The sequence below is a fragment of the Polypterus senegalus genome, chromosome 18 (assembly GCF_016835505.1).
Source record: "Polypterus senegalus isolate Bchr_013 chromosome 18, ASM1683550v1, whole genome shotgun sequence".
NCBI lineage: Eukaryota > Metazoa > Chordata > Cladistia > Polypteriformes > Polypteridae > Polypterus > Polypterus senegalus.
This window is the reverse complement of record NC_053171.1, coordinates 52,063,477-52,083,181: the sequence shown is the minus strand read 5'-3', so window position 1 is coordinate 52,083,181 and position 19,705 is coordinate 52,063,477. Positions and strand designations below refer to the sequence as shown.

Below are 19,705 nucleotides of genomic sequence, written 5' to 3'. Positions count from 1 at the left end.
TCTTAGTTTTTATCCAACACTCACACAAGCCCAGACACTCAGAATCCCCACTAAGTATCCCATGAGCCCCAATCAGAACCTTCATTGACTCCACGATGATCACAGCATCGTCGGCAAAGTCAAGATCAGTGAATCATTGTTACCAACAGATGTCCCACAACTGGGTAAAACTCAGAGGTTCTGCGATGAACCTACCAAGGACCTTATCTGGCACCAAGGGCAGTGTTATCCCCTTGCAGTTGCAACAATCCAGGCGATCACCCTTCCCTTTCTAGATAGGGACAACGAGTCCCATTTTCCAGTCAGCTGGGATGATGCCTGTCTGCCAATGGAAGCAAAGATTGCTTGCAATGCCAGCAGGACAGCCTTACCACCAGCCTGATGAAGTCGACCTTGGATATAAAAGATCTCTGCAGCCTTCCCTACACTCAGCTGGTTCACCACCTGTGCAATCTCAGTGAGACAGGGTGGATCACAGTTAACTGGAGGATCAGCCAAAAGGACCATGGACCAAGAGATGTCCAACGTCCTAGCCAGAGGATCAGCTATAAACAGCTGCTCAAAACAGTCAGCCCAGGGGTCACAACTGCAGTATCATCCATGATAACCATCCCATCAGCCACCCTGCCTGGATCTCTCCAAGGAACATATTAGGATGTGTGTAATGCTTCAATTCCTGTTTGTTAAGAAATTAGACTTAATTATACTCTCATTTATTCAGAAATCGAGATGTCCACTCATTCAAAAGGCAACTCTATAAAGACCAAAAGTAGAAGGTAGTGTGGAAATACCAAATATTCAATTTTATTACTTAAAACAAGAAAAAACCCTCTGTATCAGTGCATAGTTTCAAATTTACATAATCTTCCCAGCTGTTAAAATGAAAACTAAAGAGAACTAGTGCTTCATCATTTCACTCCTCCCACCGCTTGAAGCCAGTGTTTCTTATGAACCAGCACTAGTTCATAGAAATTTTGTGTCGTGTTACAAAAAGGTAGGCATCGGAAGTATATTAACGTGGTTATTAATTACTGCTGGTCCTGTAATGGTGGCTATGAAATGTATGGAGCTCTACCGCCAGTAAACCCAGAAGTAACCCACTCTTCTACCTAGTGTTAATTGATAAAGCCACTGAAAACCCCACAGGGGACCCCCGCTCTTCAAATGAACAATAATCAATCAAGCCACTCGAAAATACATGGAAAACCCCTCAGTCCACAAAAACATTCTCATTTCTGAAAACAGTCCACTTGTCAAAGAGGCTGAAAAACCTGCAAATTAAATGATCTTCATAACTCTAAAATTTACAAAATACAATCAGTTAAAACAAAAGGATATCTAGATAAGAATGAAGTACCCTTTGGCGTAACTCTTGCACTGTCACTATAATTCACTAGGGTGACCAGACGTCCTGGTGATAGGGACAGTCCAAATTTCACGCGATGTGCCTTGATAAGTAACTGAAGATTATCAAACTGTCCTGGTTTGAGCACAATGCTCTCGTGCAAGTTTTTTTTAGTGCCGCAAACATTGCTTCATTGAAACAAATATTGTCACAATACATCTACAACAATGTGCACAAACTCCATGGGGAACATGCTTGATTAGCAACTTGTGTAATATTTAAAGAGCATTGCAACAAGGAAGAAAAACAGACAACTGGCATTAATTTGTTTCGACTTTAAGCACTCGTGTGTTTTTCTGAAATGCTTTTTTCCCCTTATGCACTGATTCCTCTCTGATGATGAGATAAAGAGTCATTATGAAGATAGGCTTTATGCATTGGCATACTTGCTACAGAAGTGTCCAGGTTTGGGACTTTGAAACTCTGGTCACACTATAACTTAACATCAGAGGGCCACATTCACGTGATATCCATATTCATATTTTTGTCAATACTGTACACAATAAAACCAAGCTGTAATTAGCAACATGTATTTTTGTAATGAACAGTTTTTGTTCTAGCTTCTGCCCTTTATATGTGGAGGCTAGGGTTCAGGACCACCTAACACTGTGGCTGTAAGCACCATCCGAGCAATATTTAACAGCCAGCAGCCCTCCAGTGGCTGCCTTGATATCATTGTTAACATTTCTTTGATTTATTTGTTATTGCAGGAAGGCTAAAGTCACAAGTCACTTATTGATAAAGAAGGATAAAAAAAAAAAAATCAGAATCTCACAAAACAAGACGCACACCAAAATGTTTACGATCTTTTCACAATCTTGGATGAACTGGAAATGCACCAAGCTGACCCTTTATTCCACTTTGTTAGATGGCATCATGTTCCGCACTTGTCCTTCCATCCAAACATATACACACTGTAGCAACCAAGGACAAGACGCTGGCTGCAACAGAAACTCAAGCTGCCATCAGAAAACACATAACACAAAATCAACTATAACAAAAAATATTGTAGCTGAAAAGAAAAGTCAAAAGTGACTTTAGCATATCTCAAAACACATACATAGAAGAAAAACACACAAAACATCTGGTAGTAATGGCGGTAAAACACAAACAGCAGTAGTATATCAGAACCCAGAAGATGACATGTGACCCTTGCAAGTTCAACACATTTTGTCAGCAAACCAACATAAAGCATATTTTCTTTCTTCACTTTAGACAATACATCGAACAGACGTGTGCTACCAATAAAGTTCCATGAGCCTCTCCTCTGTTCATGTAGGTGTAAATACCCTTTTTCATTGGTTTCTTCCAATTCTCTTCTCTGTTTGGGAATGCTGCATACATTAACTACACTATGCACTCACTGGTTGTCAAGCCTCACACATACAGAGGTCGACACCTACGACCTGCAAGTGAATCTGTAAGACCAAGAGACAGTTGCAACTTGGTCAGTGATCACCACCCCAAAGTTGCATACTGACGCAATGGGTTTTAGTGATGATGATGATGATGGACAAGCTGGGGATACCAAGGTCGGTCGGTCTTTGCCATGCTGAGCTGGAGATGGCTTTCCCTTCATTCAGGTTGCAATATCAGGGACAAATGCAGAAATTTTAGCTGATACCATGTGGACCTATGGAGGGGAGGACAGGTACAACTGCATCTCATCAGTACAACACTGATGAGTATATACAGTATATTATTTTAAAAAATTCCTGGAGAGAAACACTAGGGCAACGAGACGTGATCTTTTCACATGAAGATCACAGAAGACACTTAAAAGACCCGTAAGACTAAAGAGATTAAGGTCCCTCCAAGATGCTCCGTGGCCAAACATGAGACTTTGTGCCAAGAGATTGACCCAGGACCGTCTTGCGATAACGTAGAACATGAGATTCTTACAAGCCATGCCCTACTTACAACCAATATCAAATAAGAGCACAAGCAGCAAAACACTCAGTCGTGTTTTGGCTTTGAGCACACACAGATCCAGGGCTCTCAGAGCATATGAAGCGTATAAGGACAATACGCTATAAATGAAATGTAAAGAAGAAAGCAGCACAGGGAAAGGAGACTCAAAAGCAAAAAAGAATAATCTAGGTGCAAATTCAGAAAATAAGGAAAGTAATTATCGACTGGAACAAGTGCAATTGATAAAAAAAAAAAAAGCATGTCCAATCCAGATGCTGGCGCTATACACATGCAGAGCAGGTTAGAAATTCAAAAGGCTCCAAAAAAAAAATGTTGGCACGATACACATGGAGAAAGTTGAAGAATATGAAAGTAGGAAAATTAGAAAGTATTAAAAAAAAGAAAGTAAAGATTGCAGTAGCACAAACAAACGGAAATTATTACTCGAAAAAAGGAAAATAATCACCATGGACCAGGGGTCATTGTAAAAAAATAAGCAGGATAAAGAGAGGTCCGAAATAAAAGATAGAGTAGAAAAAGTAAAATGTCATAAAGAAGTTAAAAAACAAGGGGGGCAAACACATGCACAGCAGTTTGAGATAATGAAAACTGGAATTCAAAAGACTCAAAAAAATGTAGGAGCAAAACACATGCAGAGCAAGATACAGAATATGAAAGCAGAAAAAAACGACAGTGTCAAAAAAAAGAAAGTAAACATCGCATTAGTGCAAAGAAGGAGAAATTATTACTCTGAGAAATAACGAAAAGGCGAATAGAGATTGAATATATGGACATAGGTGATATGTCAGAAGTATGTAAATATTGTAAGGCTTTGAGGTTTAAGTCAAGAGAATTTCAAAAACAGAGTTTACCTCACATGCATTTATTGGTTAATTTGCAAAAAAAATTATTAATTGCTGATGATGTAGATCGTTTTGTCGGTGCTGAAATTCCAAACAGAGAAACCTGTCCTAAATTATGGTACAAAGTCATTAAACACATGTCTCACTGACCTCATTTAAAAGATTCAGCACATTGGCACTCAAAAGATTCCAAATATTGTTTTTACAGAAGTTCTGAAATAAAAGTAAAACTAATGAAATAGCAACAATTCAAAGAAAAAAAAAATCTCAAAAGTGTGTATCCGGAAAAACAAAAATGGGGGTTGGCGAGCGAAGTGAGCAGGGGGTGAAGCCCCCTAGTTATAATAAAAAATATCTTGGGTTGATACATGATCTTCTCGGAAGACACTTTGACGTCCCACGAGACAAGTCAGTGACACAAAAGGACAGCTGCTGTACAGGCTTTTAAATGATCGACACACAGAGCGACAAGCAGAACATGCAGCTCGGCAGCAGCAGCACAAAGGCAGCCCCCTCCCCCTCCCCCTTCACAACACGAGCGCCAGAGACGTGAAGTGGCTTGAGCATAGCGCTCCCTTGGGCAAAGCTCCTAGTAAATGTGTGTGCGTGTATATATATATATATATTATATATAAAATCTATTATATAATAAAATCTTGGGTCGAGACATGATCATCTCGGAGACACTTTAACGTCTTGCAAGACAAGGAAGTGAGACAAAAGGGCAGCTGCTATACAGGCTTTTAAATGCAGATCATGCAGCACAGCAGCTTCTGTACAGGCTTTTAAATGGTCGACGCGCAGCGCAACATACAGATCACGCAGCATGGCAGCAGCAGCTGCTGTGCAGCCTTTTCAATGATCATCGCATAGTGCAACATGCAGATCATGCAGCAAGGCACAAGCAGCAGCTGGCTTGGTTTGGGGGGGTGGGTGAGCAAAGTGAGTAGGGGGCAAAGCCCCCTAGTATGTGTATGTATATATATTTATGGGACTGTATAATTGGGCATAGTGAGGAGGTGTATAGTGAGAAGTGGAGAGGTCCCAGCACTGATCCTTGGGACACCCCTATGCTTGCCTGGTGTACCCTTGGAGACACAGTAGGTAGGATTTGCCCAAGAGGAAGGACTCATACCACAGGAGAGCACCCCCAGTGCTGCCAAGGTCAAAAATAGTTGATCATGTTAACGACAGATGAGGTCTAGCAGGATGTGCACAAATGACATATTGGTAACTATAGGCTGTTACATGTCAACAAGGGCAATGGTGCCATCTCATGGAATGGGCCTTCATGAATCCTGGTAGCAATAACTGAAAATTGATGGAAAGGTTGTGCAGTGCAATGGAGGTTTAAAAAGACTTACCAGCATAACGTGAAGCCAAATGTTGATACTTTTGTCTTCATAGTGCTTTCATGCATTGGATGGTACAGGATTGATGCTTAAAAACCATCACTTTTAAAACACTAACATGAATTCTTTCCCATATTTGTTTTTAAAGCTCTTTTTGATCCAACAATTATTAAACCTCAGGCTAATGACAAAACTCCTCTCTGTAAGTTTCCAAAAATTTGCATTTGTGGAGTTGCGCCTCAGGAAAATTAAATTGAGCACTTTCTTTTCAGGAAAAGTTATTAACCATTAAGCAATAGTCTTAATTAAATTTAATTTGATAAGAATTTTTAAACTTATTTCTGTGTTCACATCTGCAGGCACAACTATAACCTCAATCAAGCAATAAAGCACAACATGGAGGAAATTTGTCACTTTGACTGAAAGCCTCCCCCATCCCCCCAACCAAACAAGTAAAACAGCACCATTCAGGCAGTGAATGCAAGTAATGCCATTATAATTGAAGAACATTCAAATGAATCAATTATATCCTTAAGCCCATGATCCTAGAGCACCGTAAGTTGTACTATCATTGATTCAACGGAGATTGTTAACCATATCTGACACTTTAGAGGTATCGTGCGTGAAGTTTCGATTAGTTTGAAACTGGAATCACAGTTCAAATTTCAATGAAGGCAAAAGTGCCATGATTAAAATAAACAGGCAGCAGGCTGTAACCCGAAATGTGACTGGCTCTAATTAGCCTAATTTACAAAACCTAATTTGCTGGCTCTCTCTCATCTTTGCAGTTTTTATGTAATTATTCACAACGTCAACAGGATTGTGCTTTCATTGCAAGGAACAAACAGGGTGTTGACTAATTCAGCTTCATCAGGCAACTATCAGTTTGAGAGGTCAAGTAACAGGTAACCACATATTTAAAATGCCAGGCACCTTCTTGAGATTTTTGGTAAACCATTATCTGGCAAATCTGTGTGGACAATTAGAGACAGGATTTTCTGGTCTCCTAAGATGGCTGTTGAGCGAACATATCTGTCTACTTTTTCATGTATACAGGAACAAGGCAAAAAGCAATCAAGGATGGGACAGGAGGCAAACATTGTGACAGTGACTATCTGGGAAAACCTCAACAAACAGAAAGAGCCTGAGGACTTTATCACCAGAAAGTGCAAAACCAGGTGAATTCTGTTGAGAAGCCAGTCTCTTTCTGCTAAAACTGTGGTCAACACCAGTTGGCTTTTTCAAGAATCTCCATCAAGTCAGAGGTTACTGCCCCCATTTCTTAGTGCTACCAAGCCTTAAAACGTGGAGTACGTTATTATGCCTGAGTAAAGGTTTAGCTTTACATGCTAGTTAATGCTTCTATTTAAGGCGTGCAACGCATAAATAACACAAAGATCTCTATAAATAAAAATAAATATTCACAATGGCTGTGCACACAATTGTTTAATCATCATCATGATCATCACTGATTTGAAGACTATTTTCGGGGGTTTACCCAGGATCTCTCTCCATGGTCGCGAGTATCTTTTGAAGGAAGGGAGACCTTTATTTTCATTTCATTCAACCCCACCTCCATCCACATCTTGTTTGGACATATCCCCTCCATCTCTTCACACAATCCTCCTCAGCCTTTTTGATCTGCATGCCTAAACCACCTCCGTCTGTTCCCATCACCTCTACACAACCACAGGTTGGTAGAGAACAGACTCCAGAAGTCACGTCAATTGACGCCATTAAAGCAGTGGTTTATAAGCCGGCAACATCCAAGTTTGACTGGTTATGACCTTATCACTGCATATGTTTATCACACTCAGGGATTATTAGTTTTCTTCTAGTTTTGACATTTTTTTTAACTTATAGTTCATCTTTTAACCTGTTCTCGATTTTCCCTTGTGCCCTGCTGTTTTCCACCTCTTGAAAGAACACCTTCTGACCCTGGCTAGTAATGCTGTGCCTGCACCTCCATTTGCACTCAACATGTCACCTAAATAGCAGAACTTCCCAACTTTTTCCAAAACAACTCTATTGCTGATTTCTCACTTTCAAAGTACTACATTAGTATTCTGTGGCCCTTTCTACACACAATGCTGACACACACTGCCTGCAGATTGCCCTTCACACCACTTCATCTTTATTGCACCCACTTCTAACAACTATTGGACCGAGTTTCTCCAAAAACCTTTAACACTCTTAAAAAATGGAACCACCTCTCCCATGCATCTTCTATGTCTCTTCAAAATTTACACGGACACTTTTTAGCTAGCTTTCCATCCCCTTCACTTTTTGCCATCACGTACATTGGCTCCAATGCCAAACCTCAATGTCCTTCCCAGGTGAACACCTCCACTGCAATCACAAAAGACGATGAGCGCTTAACAGACACCTAATAACTTTCGTTATCCCCTTCTGCTTGTTCTTATCGTCATTTGTTTTTCCTCATACAGTGACATCACTGTAGACACCAACATTCATCCATCTGATCTCTAAACCCACTATATCTTAAGCACAGTTGCAGGGAGGCTGCATTCTATACCATTAAGCACAGGGTGCAAGACAGGAATAACAGCTAAAGCTGCCCCACAACCCTGCCTTGGATAAGTGGGTTTGGAAAATGGTTGAATAGACTAATCATTTATTCACACATAACTTTCCCAATTTATTTACTTATTATTTTACACTTGTAATATAATACATTTTAATACTGTCATTTAACATTTTTATTGAGTTATAAACTAATGTATTACTGTTTATTATCATTTTATATTCTACTAAATGCACAGTCATTGGAGTTTAGCAGCAATGTACTATAATTGTATGTGACAAACAAAGTTTGATTTTTCTGGACTTAACTGCTAAAGATGACTTTGGGACCTTCCAGCACTGCACTCATCTTCTTCATCACAGATCACTATTAATTATTTTGTTACACTGTAACTCACAATGGAAGGACAACAAAACAACCTCTTGAAATATGAGTCATGTATGGTAATGATTTACCAGAAGTAGGAGGTAATATCGAAGTTCATATTAAAAAAAAGAAAAAACAGTTAACTGAAAACAAATCTCCTTTCTGCACACAACGCAGTGGACAAGCTTTTCTGTGACGTTCCCAGTCCTGGAGAGTGCCAGGAAATCGCGGGCGACCCCGGGGAGTCTCCAGGACTGCATGTCATTGCCCGGCCGGGGTGCCCATTGTCTCCAAACACACTCGCGCGCACAGGGCGATCGCTCCACTGCCAAAGTGAACCCAAATCATTCGCAACATTATTATAAGAACAGATGCGTCCCTGTCGCTGCCAGGTTTCTGCCAGTACGTATAAGGGACACACGGATGGATGGACTAGAGGACAGACAGCGCCCGGAAGCGGAGTGCCTGCAACGTAACACTGGGGATGTCAACGAAGCGGGCGACAGGAACGAACGGGATAGTCGAGGCAAAAAGCAGCAAGCACTCACCATGAAGAGCGTGAACGGGAAACAAAGCAAGAACAGCCACAGGTACAGGTGTAAGGCGTTGACGAATTTGTTTTGGTGTGGGTCATAGTACCAGCCTCCCGTGACAGACGCCCACACGCCCTGCCTCAGGATCTGCAGAGTTTGAGAACCCATGCTCGACAAGCTCGCACGGGAGAACGGGTGCTACAAGTCCTCGTCGTTGTGCGCGAACAGAACTGACTGCGTGCAGACTGGCCTGCGTATCCCAGGCGCTGCCATCTTGTCTGCCAGGCGCAGCTCCCGAATCCACCGCTAGGGAGGAGGGCGGGGGGTTGGAGACAGCTGGAGGAATTGCTATCCCGTCACACCTTTCGAGCCGAAGACGCAGCTGCTCTAGTCTGTTGGGCCAATAGGATAGCAGGAGAGCCTGCGGGTTAGTGAACGAGTGGATTTGAGATAGCAACTGGAAAGGTTCGCCGTTTAAATTGACGCTTTTAAAACCAGCTTTAGAATCTTGACACCTCGTTTGTTGCTGAATTTCTCGTAGCCATTGTTGGTGATTATTATTTCAGTATGCTTTTAGGTCACAACATGAAGTACTGATTAAAACCTAAACTTGTTTGGACATCTGACAGCTTATTAATCACTGAATCTAGCCGTTATGGATAGGGCGAACGACTCAGTCCCCTTATTATTGCCCGTGACCCCGTTTTATGCCTAGCGTTCCTGGATTGAACAAAATGTTTCATTTTTAGCCAGGAAAAACTGTACCAAACCCATTAGCACACTCGCTGGATTAACGAGTTTTGTCCGGTTTTGGAACCCTGAATATTCGTTCGACCCAGTGATGGATATTATTTTAACCCTAATAAATCACAACGACGACTCCGAATGATTGAAATGACCATTTTAAGATCTTTTAAACTTTAGTTCCTCATAATTTAGCGTTAAAACTTTGTAATTGCCATAAAAAGGGAGACCATCTTTTTGCATGGCATCACAGATACTTACTTGGAAGTCATTAAAGGTGCCGGTCATAAAATTAGAATATCATGACAAAGTTGATGTATTTCAGTAATTCCATTCAAAAAGTGAAACTTGTATATTAGATTCATTCATTACACACAGACTGATGTATTTCAAATGTTTATTTCTTTTAATTTTGATGATTATAACTGACAACTAATGAAAGTCCCAAATTCAGTATCTCGGAAAATTAGAATATTGTGAAAAGGTTCAATATTGAAGACACCTGATGCCACACTCTAATCAGCTAATTAACTCAAAACACCTGCAAAGGCCTTTAAATGGTCTCTCAGTCTAGTTCTGTAGGCTACACAATCATGGGGAAGACTGCTGACTTGACAGTTGTCCAAAAGACGACCATTGACACCTTGCACAAGGAGGGCAAGACACAAAAGGTCATTGCTAAAGAGGCTGGCTGTTCACAGAGCTCTGTGTCCAAGCACATTAATAGAGAGGCGAAGGGAAGGACAAGATGTGGTAGAAAAAAGTGTACAAGCAATAGGGATAACCGCACCCTGGAGAGGATTGTGAAACAAAACCCATTCAAAACTGTGGGGGAAATTCACAAAGAGTGGACTGCAGCTGGAGTCAGTGCTTCAAGAACCACCACACACAGACGTATGCAAGACATGGGTTTCAGCTGTCGCATTCCTTGTGTCAAGCCACTCTTGAACAAGAGACAGCGTCAGAAGCGTCTCAACCTGGGCTAAAGACAAAACTGCTGCTGAGTGGTCCAAAGTTATGTTCTCTGATGGAAGAAAATTTTGCATTTCCTTTGAAAATCAAGGTCCCAGAGTCTGGAGGAAGAGAGGAGAGGCACAGAATCCACGTTGCTTGAGGTCCAGTGTAAAGTTTCAACAGTCAGTGATGGTTTGGGGTGCCATGTCATCTGCTGGTGTTGGTCCATTGTGTTTTCTGAGGTCCAAGGTCAACACAGCCTTCTACCAGGAAGTTTTAGAGCACTTCATGCTTCCTGCTGCTGACAAACTTTATGGAGATGCAGATTTCATTTTCCAACAGGACTTGGCACCTGCACAAAGTGCCAAAACTACCAGGAATGGCCAGCAAACTCGCCTGACCTTAACCCCATAGAAAATCTATGGGGTATTGTGAAGAGGAAGATGCAATACGCCAGACCCAACAATTCAGAAGAGCTGAAGGCCACTATCAGAGCAACATGGGCTCTCATAACACCTGAGCAGTGCCACAGACTGATCGACTCCATGCCACGCCACATTGCTGTAGTATTCCAGGCCAAAGGAGCCCCAACTAAATATTGAGTGCTGTACATGCTCATAGTTTTCATGTTCATACCTTTCAGTTGTCCAACATTTCTAAAAATCCTTTTTTTACATTGGTCTTAATTGATATTCTGATTTTCCGAGATACTGAATTTGGGACTTTCATTAGTTGTCAGTTATAATCATCAAAATTTAAAGAAATAAATATTTGAAATACATCAGTCTGTGTGTGATGAATGAATCTAATATACAAGTTTCACTTTTTAAATGGAATTACTGAAATAAATCAACTTTGTCATGATATTCTAATTTTATGACCGGCACCTGTATATTGTAACGATCTGGGAAAGAAATTTCCACTAGGCACTGTGTTCTAAAATTTAGAATCTAAAGAAAAAAAAAAGCTGCGGGCAGAGACACAACTGCTACTCTTAATAAAACAGCCTCTTGGGTGCTGGGGAGGAGGGACTTTTGATAAAAAAAAAAAGGAAAATTTTGTTTTTTTAACTGGTGGGTGGGTTGGATTTTGAAGCAGAGTCTTTGTTGCTTGTCCTGACTTGAGTACATTTGTTTTCAGTTTGTGGAAGTCAGAAGAAAAGTGAATAAAAACCATTGATTATTTTTTTTTTATAATTACCACCACTTGCCTGCGAGTTTCATTTGCCGTCTGGGAAGGGATATTACAATATTATGTGCATAAGTGCGAGAATCACTGTCTTTAATGAAGCTTAAACCATTTTAAAACGTGTTTTACGACTTGATGTCTAGCTATGGAAGACGTCGATCTGTTTGATGTTTCCCTCAAGACCCGAAAAAGTCAAATTTTTAGGACATTTTTCGACCTTCAGTTCAGGAAAATACACTCTTGTGATAAACATTATACCAATAGGTGTCTTTAGCAAAAATGATCAGCATGGCTTGAAGTTGTGTCTGCCCCATCAACCAACCTCAGCGGGTCACCCCAATGGGATAGGAGGGATGCAAGTTGCCCATTTTTTTGAACTGTTGTGAAAAGTAGTATCAATAGGGTTATACACCTGCCAAAGAACGACACTGAAGGTCATAAAGTAGAACAACCCAGTGATAAAGTTGGACAATGGAGAACACGTCTCGTTCTGTCACGAAAGGCAGTGTGAGCTGTGTGTTACAATGACAACTTTAAAAACAACTAAGTTGACAGGTCAAAAAACGAGTCCATCAGGATTAAAGGTTATAGTACAACTAGGCAGTTTCATATTTTTCAGACGTGGCAACGTTTCGCAGCAATCTGTTCCCGTCAACATGTCCTTTCTTGAAATTTTACTTTGTTAGAAGAATTCCTCTGACAGAGTCAACAGTCTGTTCCTTTATTTTGTACACTGTGCGTTGATCAAGGAAAATGCTCATTCAACGTTGACATTGTGCCCAGGAATACAAAAGAAAAAATCGCGGATTTTAAGCAGCTCGAAGTAACTGGCTTCATTTGCGCAACTCTCAAAGTATGCCACGTTTCTGTGTTTTTCGCTGGTAACGTCGTTCTAAATCAGTGGTACCCTTGTTTGCGACGGACACATAAGAATCACAAACCAAACAGTTTGCTTCGTTGTCGGTGCGTCCTTCATCAATCGCAGATACTTAGTTTTCTTGTGGTCCGACAATTTGCTTTTCCTCAAGTTAGTTTCACTGCTGGACGACATTTTTAGATAAAAAAGACTACTGCGTGCGTATTCGTTTAACAAGTACTGACAGCGCAAAATGGTGAAATGGGCGTAGCCGTGTTTTGTTTTCGATAAAATACAGATAATTCATGTAAAATATCGAGACAATAGCGTGCGATTTCAGCCAATGACACGTTCAAGTCAGTGACTGAATGCCTGACATGTTCACCTTTTTAGTCAATGCCTGCCGGACGGAGGAATCAACGCCGCCTTTTGCCGGACGTCTGGTAACACTAGGCCAGTGATATTGTTATGTGCTGTGTCGCATTATACTATTTAGATGTTGTTGATAGATAGATAAGATCTGAAATTTGAAAGTATACCTTATTAGAAGGACCTAGGAGTCTTCGTGGACTCATCACTAACTGCATCCAGACAGTGTACAGAAGTGATAAAGTGATGAGTAGGAGTACAAGTCAAGGGAAGATGTACTTAAGTTATATAATACACTAGTGAGGCCTAACCAAGAGTACTTTTTCGTTTTGATCTCCGTATCAAAAAAAATAAAGCAACACTAGTGAAAGTCCAGAGAAGAACTACTGGGCCGATTCTGAGAGTAAGAGGTACAATATAATAAAAACTTTACTAACAATATCACATGGCTATGGTTAGACAAAAGAAGATATTCCAGTTGGAGTTTATCATTATGACTGGAACAAAGTGTGATTAGCTTTAGTGGAGTAGCCATGTTCTCTGGACATCAGACACCCAGACTCTGTCAAGGCAAAAAAAGCAACAGTGGTATGGGGTATAGGTTCTGTTTGAGAAGTGTCTTCAACATGAAGAAAGAAGGTATTGAAATCATCTCTTGGAAGACTGAACGGTAAATTCATTAAGTGCAAAAGAGGGACCCCTCCTTGAACCGTCACCTTATCGTGGTGGAGGGGTTTGCATGTCCCAATGATCCTAGGAGCTATGTTGTCCGGGGCTTTATGCCCCTGGTAGGGCCACCCAAGGCAAACTGGTCCTAGGTGAGGGATGAGACAAAGAGCGGTTCAACAAACCTCCAATGACGGAAAAAAACTTTGGACGACGTTTTCCCTTGCCCAGACGCGGGTCACCGGGGCCCCCCTCTGGAGCCAGGCCTGGAGGTGGGGCTCGATGGAGAGCACCTGGTGGCCAAGCCTACACCCATGGGGTTCGGCCGGGCACAGCCCAAAGAGGTAACGTGGGTCCTCTTCCCCATGGGCTCACCACCTATGGGAGGGGCCAAGGAGGTTGGGTGCAGTGTGAGTTGGGTGGTGGCAAGGCGGGACCTTGGCGGTCTGATCCTCGGCTACAGAAACTGGCTCTTGGGACGTGGAATGTCACCCCTCTGAAGGGGAAGGAGCCTGAGCTAGTGCGCGAGGTCGAGAGGTTCTAGATATAGTCGGACTCACCTCGATGCGCAGCTTGGACTCTGGAACCAGTCTCCTTGAGAGGGGCTGGACTCTCTACCACCCTGGAGTTGCCCCGTGAGAGGCCGAGCAGGTGTGGGCATACTTATTGCCCCGACTTGGAGCCTGTGCATTGGGGTTTACCCCGGTGGACGAGAGGGTGGCCTCCCTCCGCCTTCGGGTGGGGGGAAGGGTCCTGACTGTTGTTTGTGCGTATGCACCGAACAGCAGTTTGGAGTATCCACCCTTTTTGGAGTCTCTGGAGGGGTGCTAGAGGGCAAACCTTCTGGGGATTCCCTCGTTTTGCTGGGAGACTTCAATGCTCATGTGGGCAATGACAGTGAGACCTGGAAGGGCGTGATTGGGAGGAATGGCCCCCCTATCTGAACCCAAGCGGTGTTTTGTTATTGGATTTCTGTGCTCGTCATGGATTGTCCATAACGAACACCATGTTCAAGCATAAGGGTGTTCATATGTGCACTTGGCACCAGGACACCCTAGGCCTCAGATCGATGATCGACTTTGTGGTTGTGTCACGGACTTGCGGCCATATGTCTTGGACACTCGGGTGAAGAGAGGGGCGGAGCTGTCAACTGATCACCACCTGGTGGTGAGTTGGCTTCATGGTGGGGAAGATGCCGGTCAGACCTGGTAGGCCCAAACGTGTTGTGAGGGTCTGCTGGGAACGGCTGGCAGAGTCCCCTGTCAGAAGTAGCTTCAACTCCCACCTCCGCAGAACTTCACCACGCCCCGAGGGAGGTGGGGACATTGAGTCCAATGGGCCATGTTCCGTGCCTCTATTGTTGAGGCGGCTGACCGGAGCTGTGGCCGCAAGGTGGTCGGTGCCTGTCGTGGCGGGCAACCCCCAACCCGCTGGTGGACACCGCGTGAGGGATGCCCAAGCTGAAGAAGGAGTCCTATAGGACTTTTTGTCCTGTGGGTCTCTGGAGGCAGCTGATAGGTACCGCAGGCCAAGCGAACGCGGCTTGGTTGTTGCTGAGGCAAAACTCGGGCATGGGAGGAGTTTGGAGAGGCCATGGAGAACACTTTGGACGGCTTCGAGGAGATTCTGGTCCACCGTCCGCGCCTCAGGAGGGGAAGCAGTGCAGTGTCAACACCGTATATGGTGGGGATGGTGCGCTGCTGACCTCACTTCTGACGTTGTGGGTCGGTGGGGGAGTACTTCAAGACCTCCTCAATCCCACTAACATGCCTTCCACGAGGAAGCAGAGCCTGGGGACTCTGAGGTGGGCTCTCCCATCTCTGGGACTGAAGTCACCGAGGTGGTCAAAAACTCCTTGGTGGCAGGGCCCGGGGTGGATGAGATACGCCGAGTTCCTTAAGGCTCTGGATGTTGTAGGACTGTCTTGGTTGACACGCCTCTGCAACATCGCATGGACATCGGGACAGTGCCTCTGGATTGGCAGACGGGTGGTGGTCCCCTCTTTAAAAAGGGGGACCGGAGGGTGTGTTCCAACTACAGAGGGATGACACTCCTCAGCCTCCCTGGAAAAGTCTATTCGGGGGTTCTGGAGAGGAGGGTCCGTCGGATAGTCAAACCTCGGATTCAGGAGGAACAGTGTGGTTTTCGCCCTGGTCGCTGAACAGTGGACCAGCTCTTCACCCTTAGCAGAGTCCTGAGGGTGCATGGGAGTTTGCCCGACCGTCTACATGTGTTTTGTGGACTTGGAAAAGGCATTCGACCGTGTCCCTCGGGAATCCTGTGGGGGTGCTCGGGAGTATGGGGTACCGGACTCCCTGATAAGAGCTGTTCGGTTCCTGAACAACCGGTGTCAGAGCTTGGCCCGCATTGCTGGCAGTAAGTCGAGCCCGTTCCCAGTGAGAGTTGGACTCCGCCAGGGCTGCCCTTTGTCACCGATTCTGTTCATAAATTTTATCCGGTGTCCGGTTTGGTGGACTCAGGATTGGTTCACTGCTTTTTGCAGATGATGTTGTCCTGTTTGCGTCATCAGGCCGTGATCTTCAGCTCTCTGGATCGGTTTGCAGCTGAGTGTGAAGCGGCTGGGATGAGAATCAACACCTCCAAATCCGAGAGCATGGCCCTCAGCTGGAAAAGGGTGGAGTGCCCTCCCAGGGTTGGGGGAGAGATCCTGCCCCAAGTGGAGGAGTTCAAGTATCTCGGGTCTTGTTCACGAGTGAGGGAAGAATGGAGCGTGAGATCGACAGGCGGATCGGTGCGGCATCCGCAGTGATGCGGGCTCTGCATCGGTCTGTCGTGGTGAAAAAGAGCTGAGCCGTAAGGCAAAGCTCTCAATTTACCAGTCGATCTACGCTCCTACCCTCACCTATGGTCATGAGCTATGGGTAGTGACCAAAAAACGAGATGCAATACAAGCGGCTGAAATGAGTTTCCTCCGCAGGGTGTCTGGGCTTTCCCTTAAAGATAGGGTGAGAAGCTCAGTCATCCGGGAGGGGCTCAGAGTAGAGCCCTGCTCCTCCGCATCGAGAGGAGTCAGATGAGGTGGCTCGGGCATCTGATCAGGATGCCTCCTGGACGCCTCCCTGGTGAGGTGTTCTGGGCACGCCCAACCGGGAGGAGGCCCCGGGGAAGACCCAGGACACGCTGGAGGGACTATGTCTCCCGGCTGGCCTGGGAACGCCTTTGGGATTCTCCAGAAGAGCTGGAAGAACTGGCCGGGGAGAGGGAAGTCTGGGCCTCTCTGCTTAAGCTGCTGCCCCCGCGACCCAACCCCGGATAGTCGGAAAAGGATGGATGGATGGAAAAGAGGGAGAAGGAAAGTGACCTCATAATGAATCATATCAATAATTATACACCGTCTACCCTAGTCTGCAAGAAGATCACTGAATTTTGAAAGGTAGCCAGTCATCTTTATTCTTGAAGATCTCCTCAGGGAACACTGTAGTAGTTGTCAGTCATCCTTAACTTGCTAGGGCTACTGATCTTATTTTTTCAATACCTGGCCATTCTGATACAGAGTCCTAAGGAGAAAGCATGGTATGCAAGATAAACAGCAGACAACTTTAGAATTTATCAACTCTAACTTAACAAGCACAACTTTGGACTATGAGAGACAACCAGAGTACCAGGAGAAAAACCAAGATCCTTGGAGCTGTGAGGTAGGAGCATTAGCCACTGTACAAGTGGGTGCTGTTGATGACCATAATTTAGTGGCATGGCATTGCAGATAAATTGCATGGTGCAAGGTGCCATGACGGTCCTAAAGGGTGCTTTATATTTCTTTTTAACATTATTGTTTGATTTGGAAAGTGTCCCCTCTACTGATGTAGAACCTATAAAATTCAACCCCACACTCTGAGGGTGACAAAACTACCATCTTTTCTTGTATGTGATTAAAAGTAAGTATGGTATTGAATCCGGATCACGGAAAACAGTTGATACACCCTGCTGCTGCTACTGTATTTGGTGTGTTATTGTTTTGTGTGTTTTGTTGGTATTGTATTACCATCACACAAACCTGGTTTGTAAAATGCCATGCATACCCTTCCAGTTAGTAAAACCAGGTTATTGGTCTTGGAGAAATGTAGATTTCTTTGCAAATAACCTGGTTATTTAACAATGTAAATGTAAATCTTTAAGGGTTAAAGTGAAGGATTTTGTAACCTGCACATGTCTGTTGCACTGAGTTAGTAGCCTGTGCATGTGTTTGCTTCACAACGCCTTTGGCAGCCACTGATAGTAGGACTGTCCACAAGATAAATTTACTTAGATAAATACTGAGGTTACCGCATTATTTCTTCTCAAAGTTGAAATAATATATTTCAATATTTCAGAATTCTCTAAATATATGCCAATGAGCTGAATTTACAGTGCTAAGCTTAGCAACACAATTTTGGGGGCAGTGTTTGGGGTGACACTTTAAATTAACATGCGTTACGTAAACTGATTCATTTTTAAAGTAACAGCCTAACCTAATACTTATTTTATTTAAGTCATATTACCTGTGTTATTATTATCTCAGCAGCACTAGATGTAACCTAAAGCAATACTTATTTTATTGAAGTACTAGGGGGCTTCGCTTGCCAACCCCCTGTCTGCGCTATGTTCCAGCCACTTCACGTCTCTGCCGCTCACGTATGTGGATTTCACTTTCACCAAACAACAAATCTTTTAATTCTGGTGAATAGGCCTCGTCATTGGGAAGAAACACTACTTTTTCCTGATGGCAACATGAATTAGACGATATACAAGTCGCCGACTTAAAGCTTAAAGCCAAACAATATCTACATACTTCTGTCAAATCACATATGTCCATATATTTGATCTCTTTTTGCTGTTCAGTTATTTCACCAAGTAATAATTTCCGTTTGTTAGCACTAATGCAATCTTTACTATCAGTTTCTTCAGACTTTTGAATTTTAGTACTTTCATAATATCTAACCTGCTCTGCATGTGCATCGATCCAACGTTTTTGAACCTTTTTAATACATTCTACTTTGTCTTCTACTCTTTGTCTTTTATTTCCGCCCCTATGGTTTGTTTTTTATTTTTTCCCCCGCTTGGACCTGTTAGGTTTTCAATTCATCTCTTAGCACAAAGTCTCGTCTCGTGGGACGTGAAATTATCTCTCTGAAAATGTCTCGTCTCATCTCTCTGAAAAAGTCTTGTCTCGTCCCAAGATTTTACTATACAATACAAAGATAAATACACCTGTGTTACTGTAATCCCAGCACCAGTGAGTGTAAGGCGGGAAGCACACACACAGGTATGCCTCTCCTTCGCAGGGCTCAGTCACACAACCAAGCAGAAAAGAGTGTGCTGCGTGCAATAAGGTAACAAACATATTAATAAAGTGTCACTTAGCTTTCTTCCAGCAATTTGCTACAGATGTGTTGAAACAGTGTGATTGGGTGATGCAGTGGGCAGTGTTTATATCAGTGGCCCAGGTCAAGGATGTAAAAATGGGGTGGATAACATTTACTTCATAGCACATAATGGCTACAAATATGCCTAAAATACAAGAAAGCTATGACAGGCTCCATGCTTGATTCACGGCGGCCAATGATAACATTTAACTATATTTTTGCATAGTTTACTGATGCTGGGGCATTTTGCTAAAGGAGAACTCCAGAAAACAAAGGTTTTTAAACCAGGTTTCCTTCTTAACTGTGTTACTCACCTTATCCTGGTTTTGTGTGTGCATGTATACACACTGATACGTAGAGGAGGATAGTAGTCAACATCTCCACCTCCACCTAAAACAATCCAAGCCATAGTCGCTTACTGTAAGGGTTTCCTTTGGTGTCTCTTGTTTCTTCACCACATTTCAAAAACCAGTTTGATTAATTTAACATAAGAAAACATTCTCAAGTCATTGGGATTTGTCTGGAGCCAAAGCTGGTCCTAAGTGCTTATAAGGAACTTACCCTAAATAGGGTGCTGGTACACTACAGGG

The 19,705-nt window shown here is 43.3% G+C and overlaps 1 protein-coding gene across 4 annotated transcripts in view; it reads right to left on the bottom strand.

Annotated features, from left to right (window-relative positions):
- Positions 1-9,279, bottom strand: part of pcnx1 (pecanex 1) — a 171,304-nt gene extending 162,025 nt beyond the window's left edge. For 3 of the 4 annotated variants that reach the window (XM_039741437.1, XM_039741438.1, XM_039741439.1), the window contains exon 1: positions 8,991-9,278. In XM_039741437.1, the coding sequence (XP_039597371.1) occupies positions 8,991-9,143 (153 nt within the window). In that variant the 5' untranslated portion in view covers positions 9,144-9,278. Of the gene's footprint in view, positions 1-8,990 lie in introns of all 4 variants that reach the window. The other variant, XM_039741440.1, reaches the window with a different exon arrangement.
- Between the last annotated feature and the right edge of the window lie 10,426 nt (positions 9,280-19,705).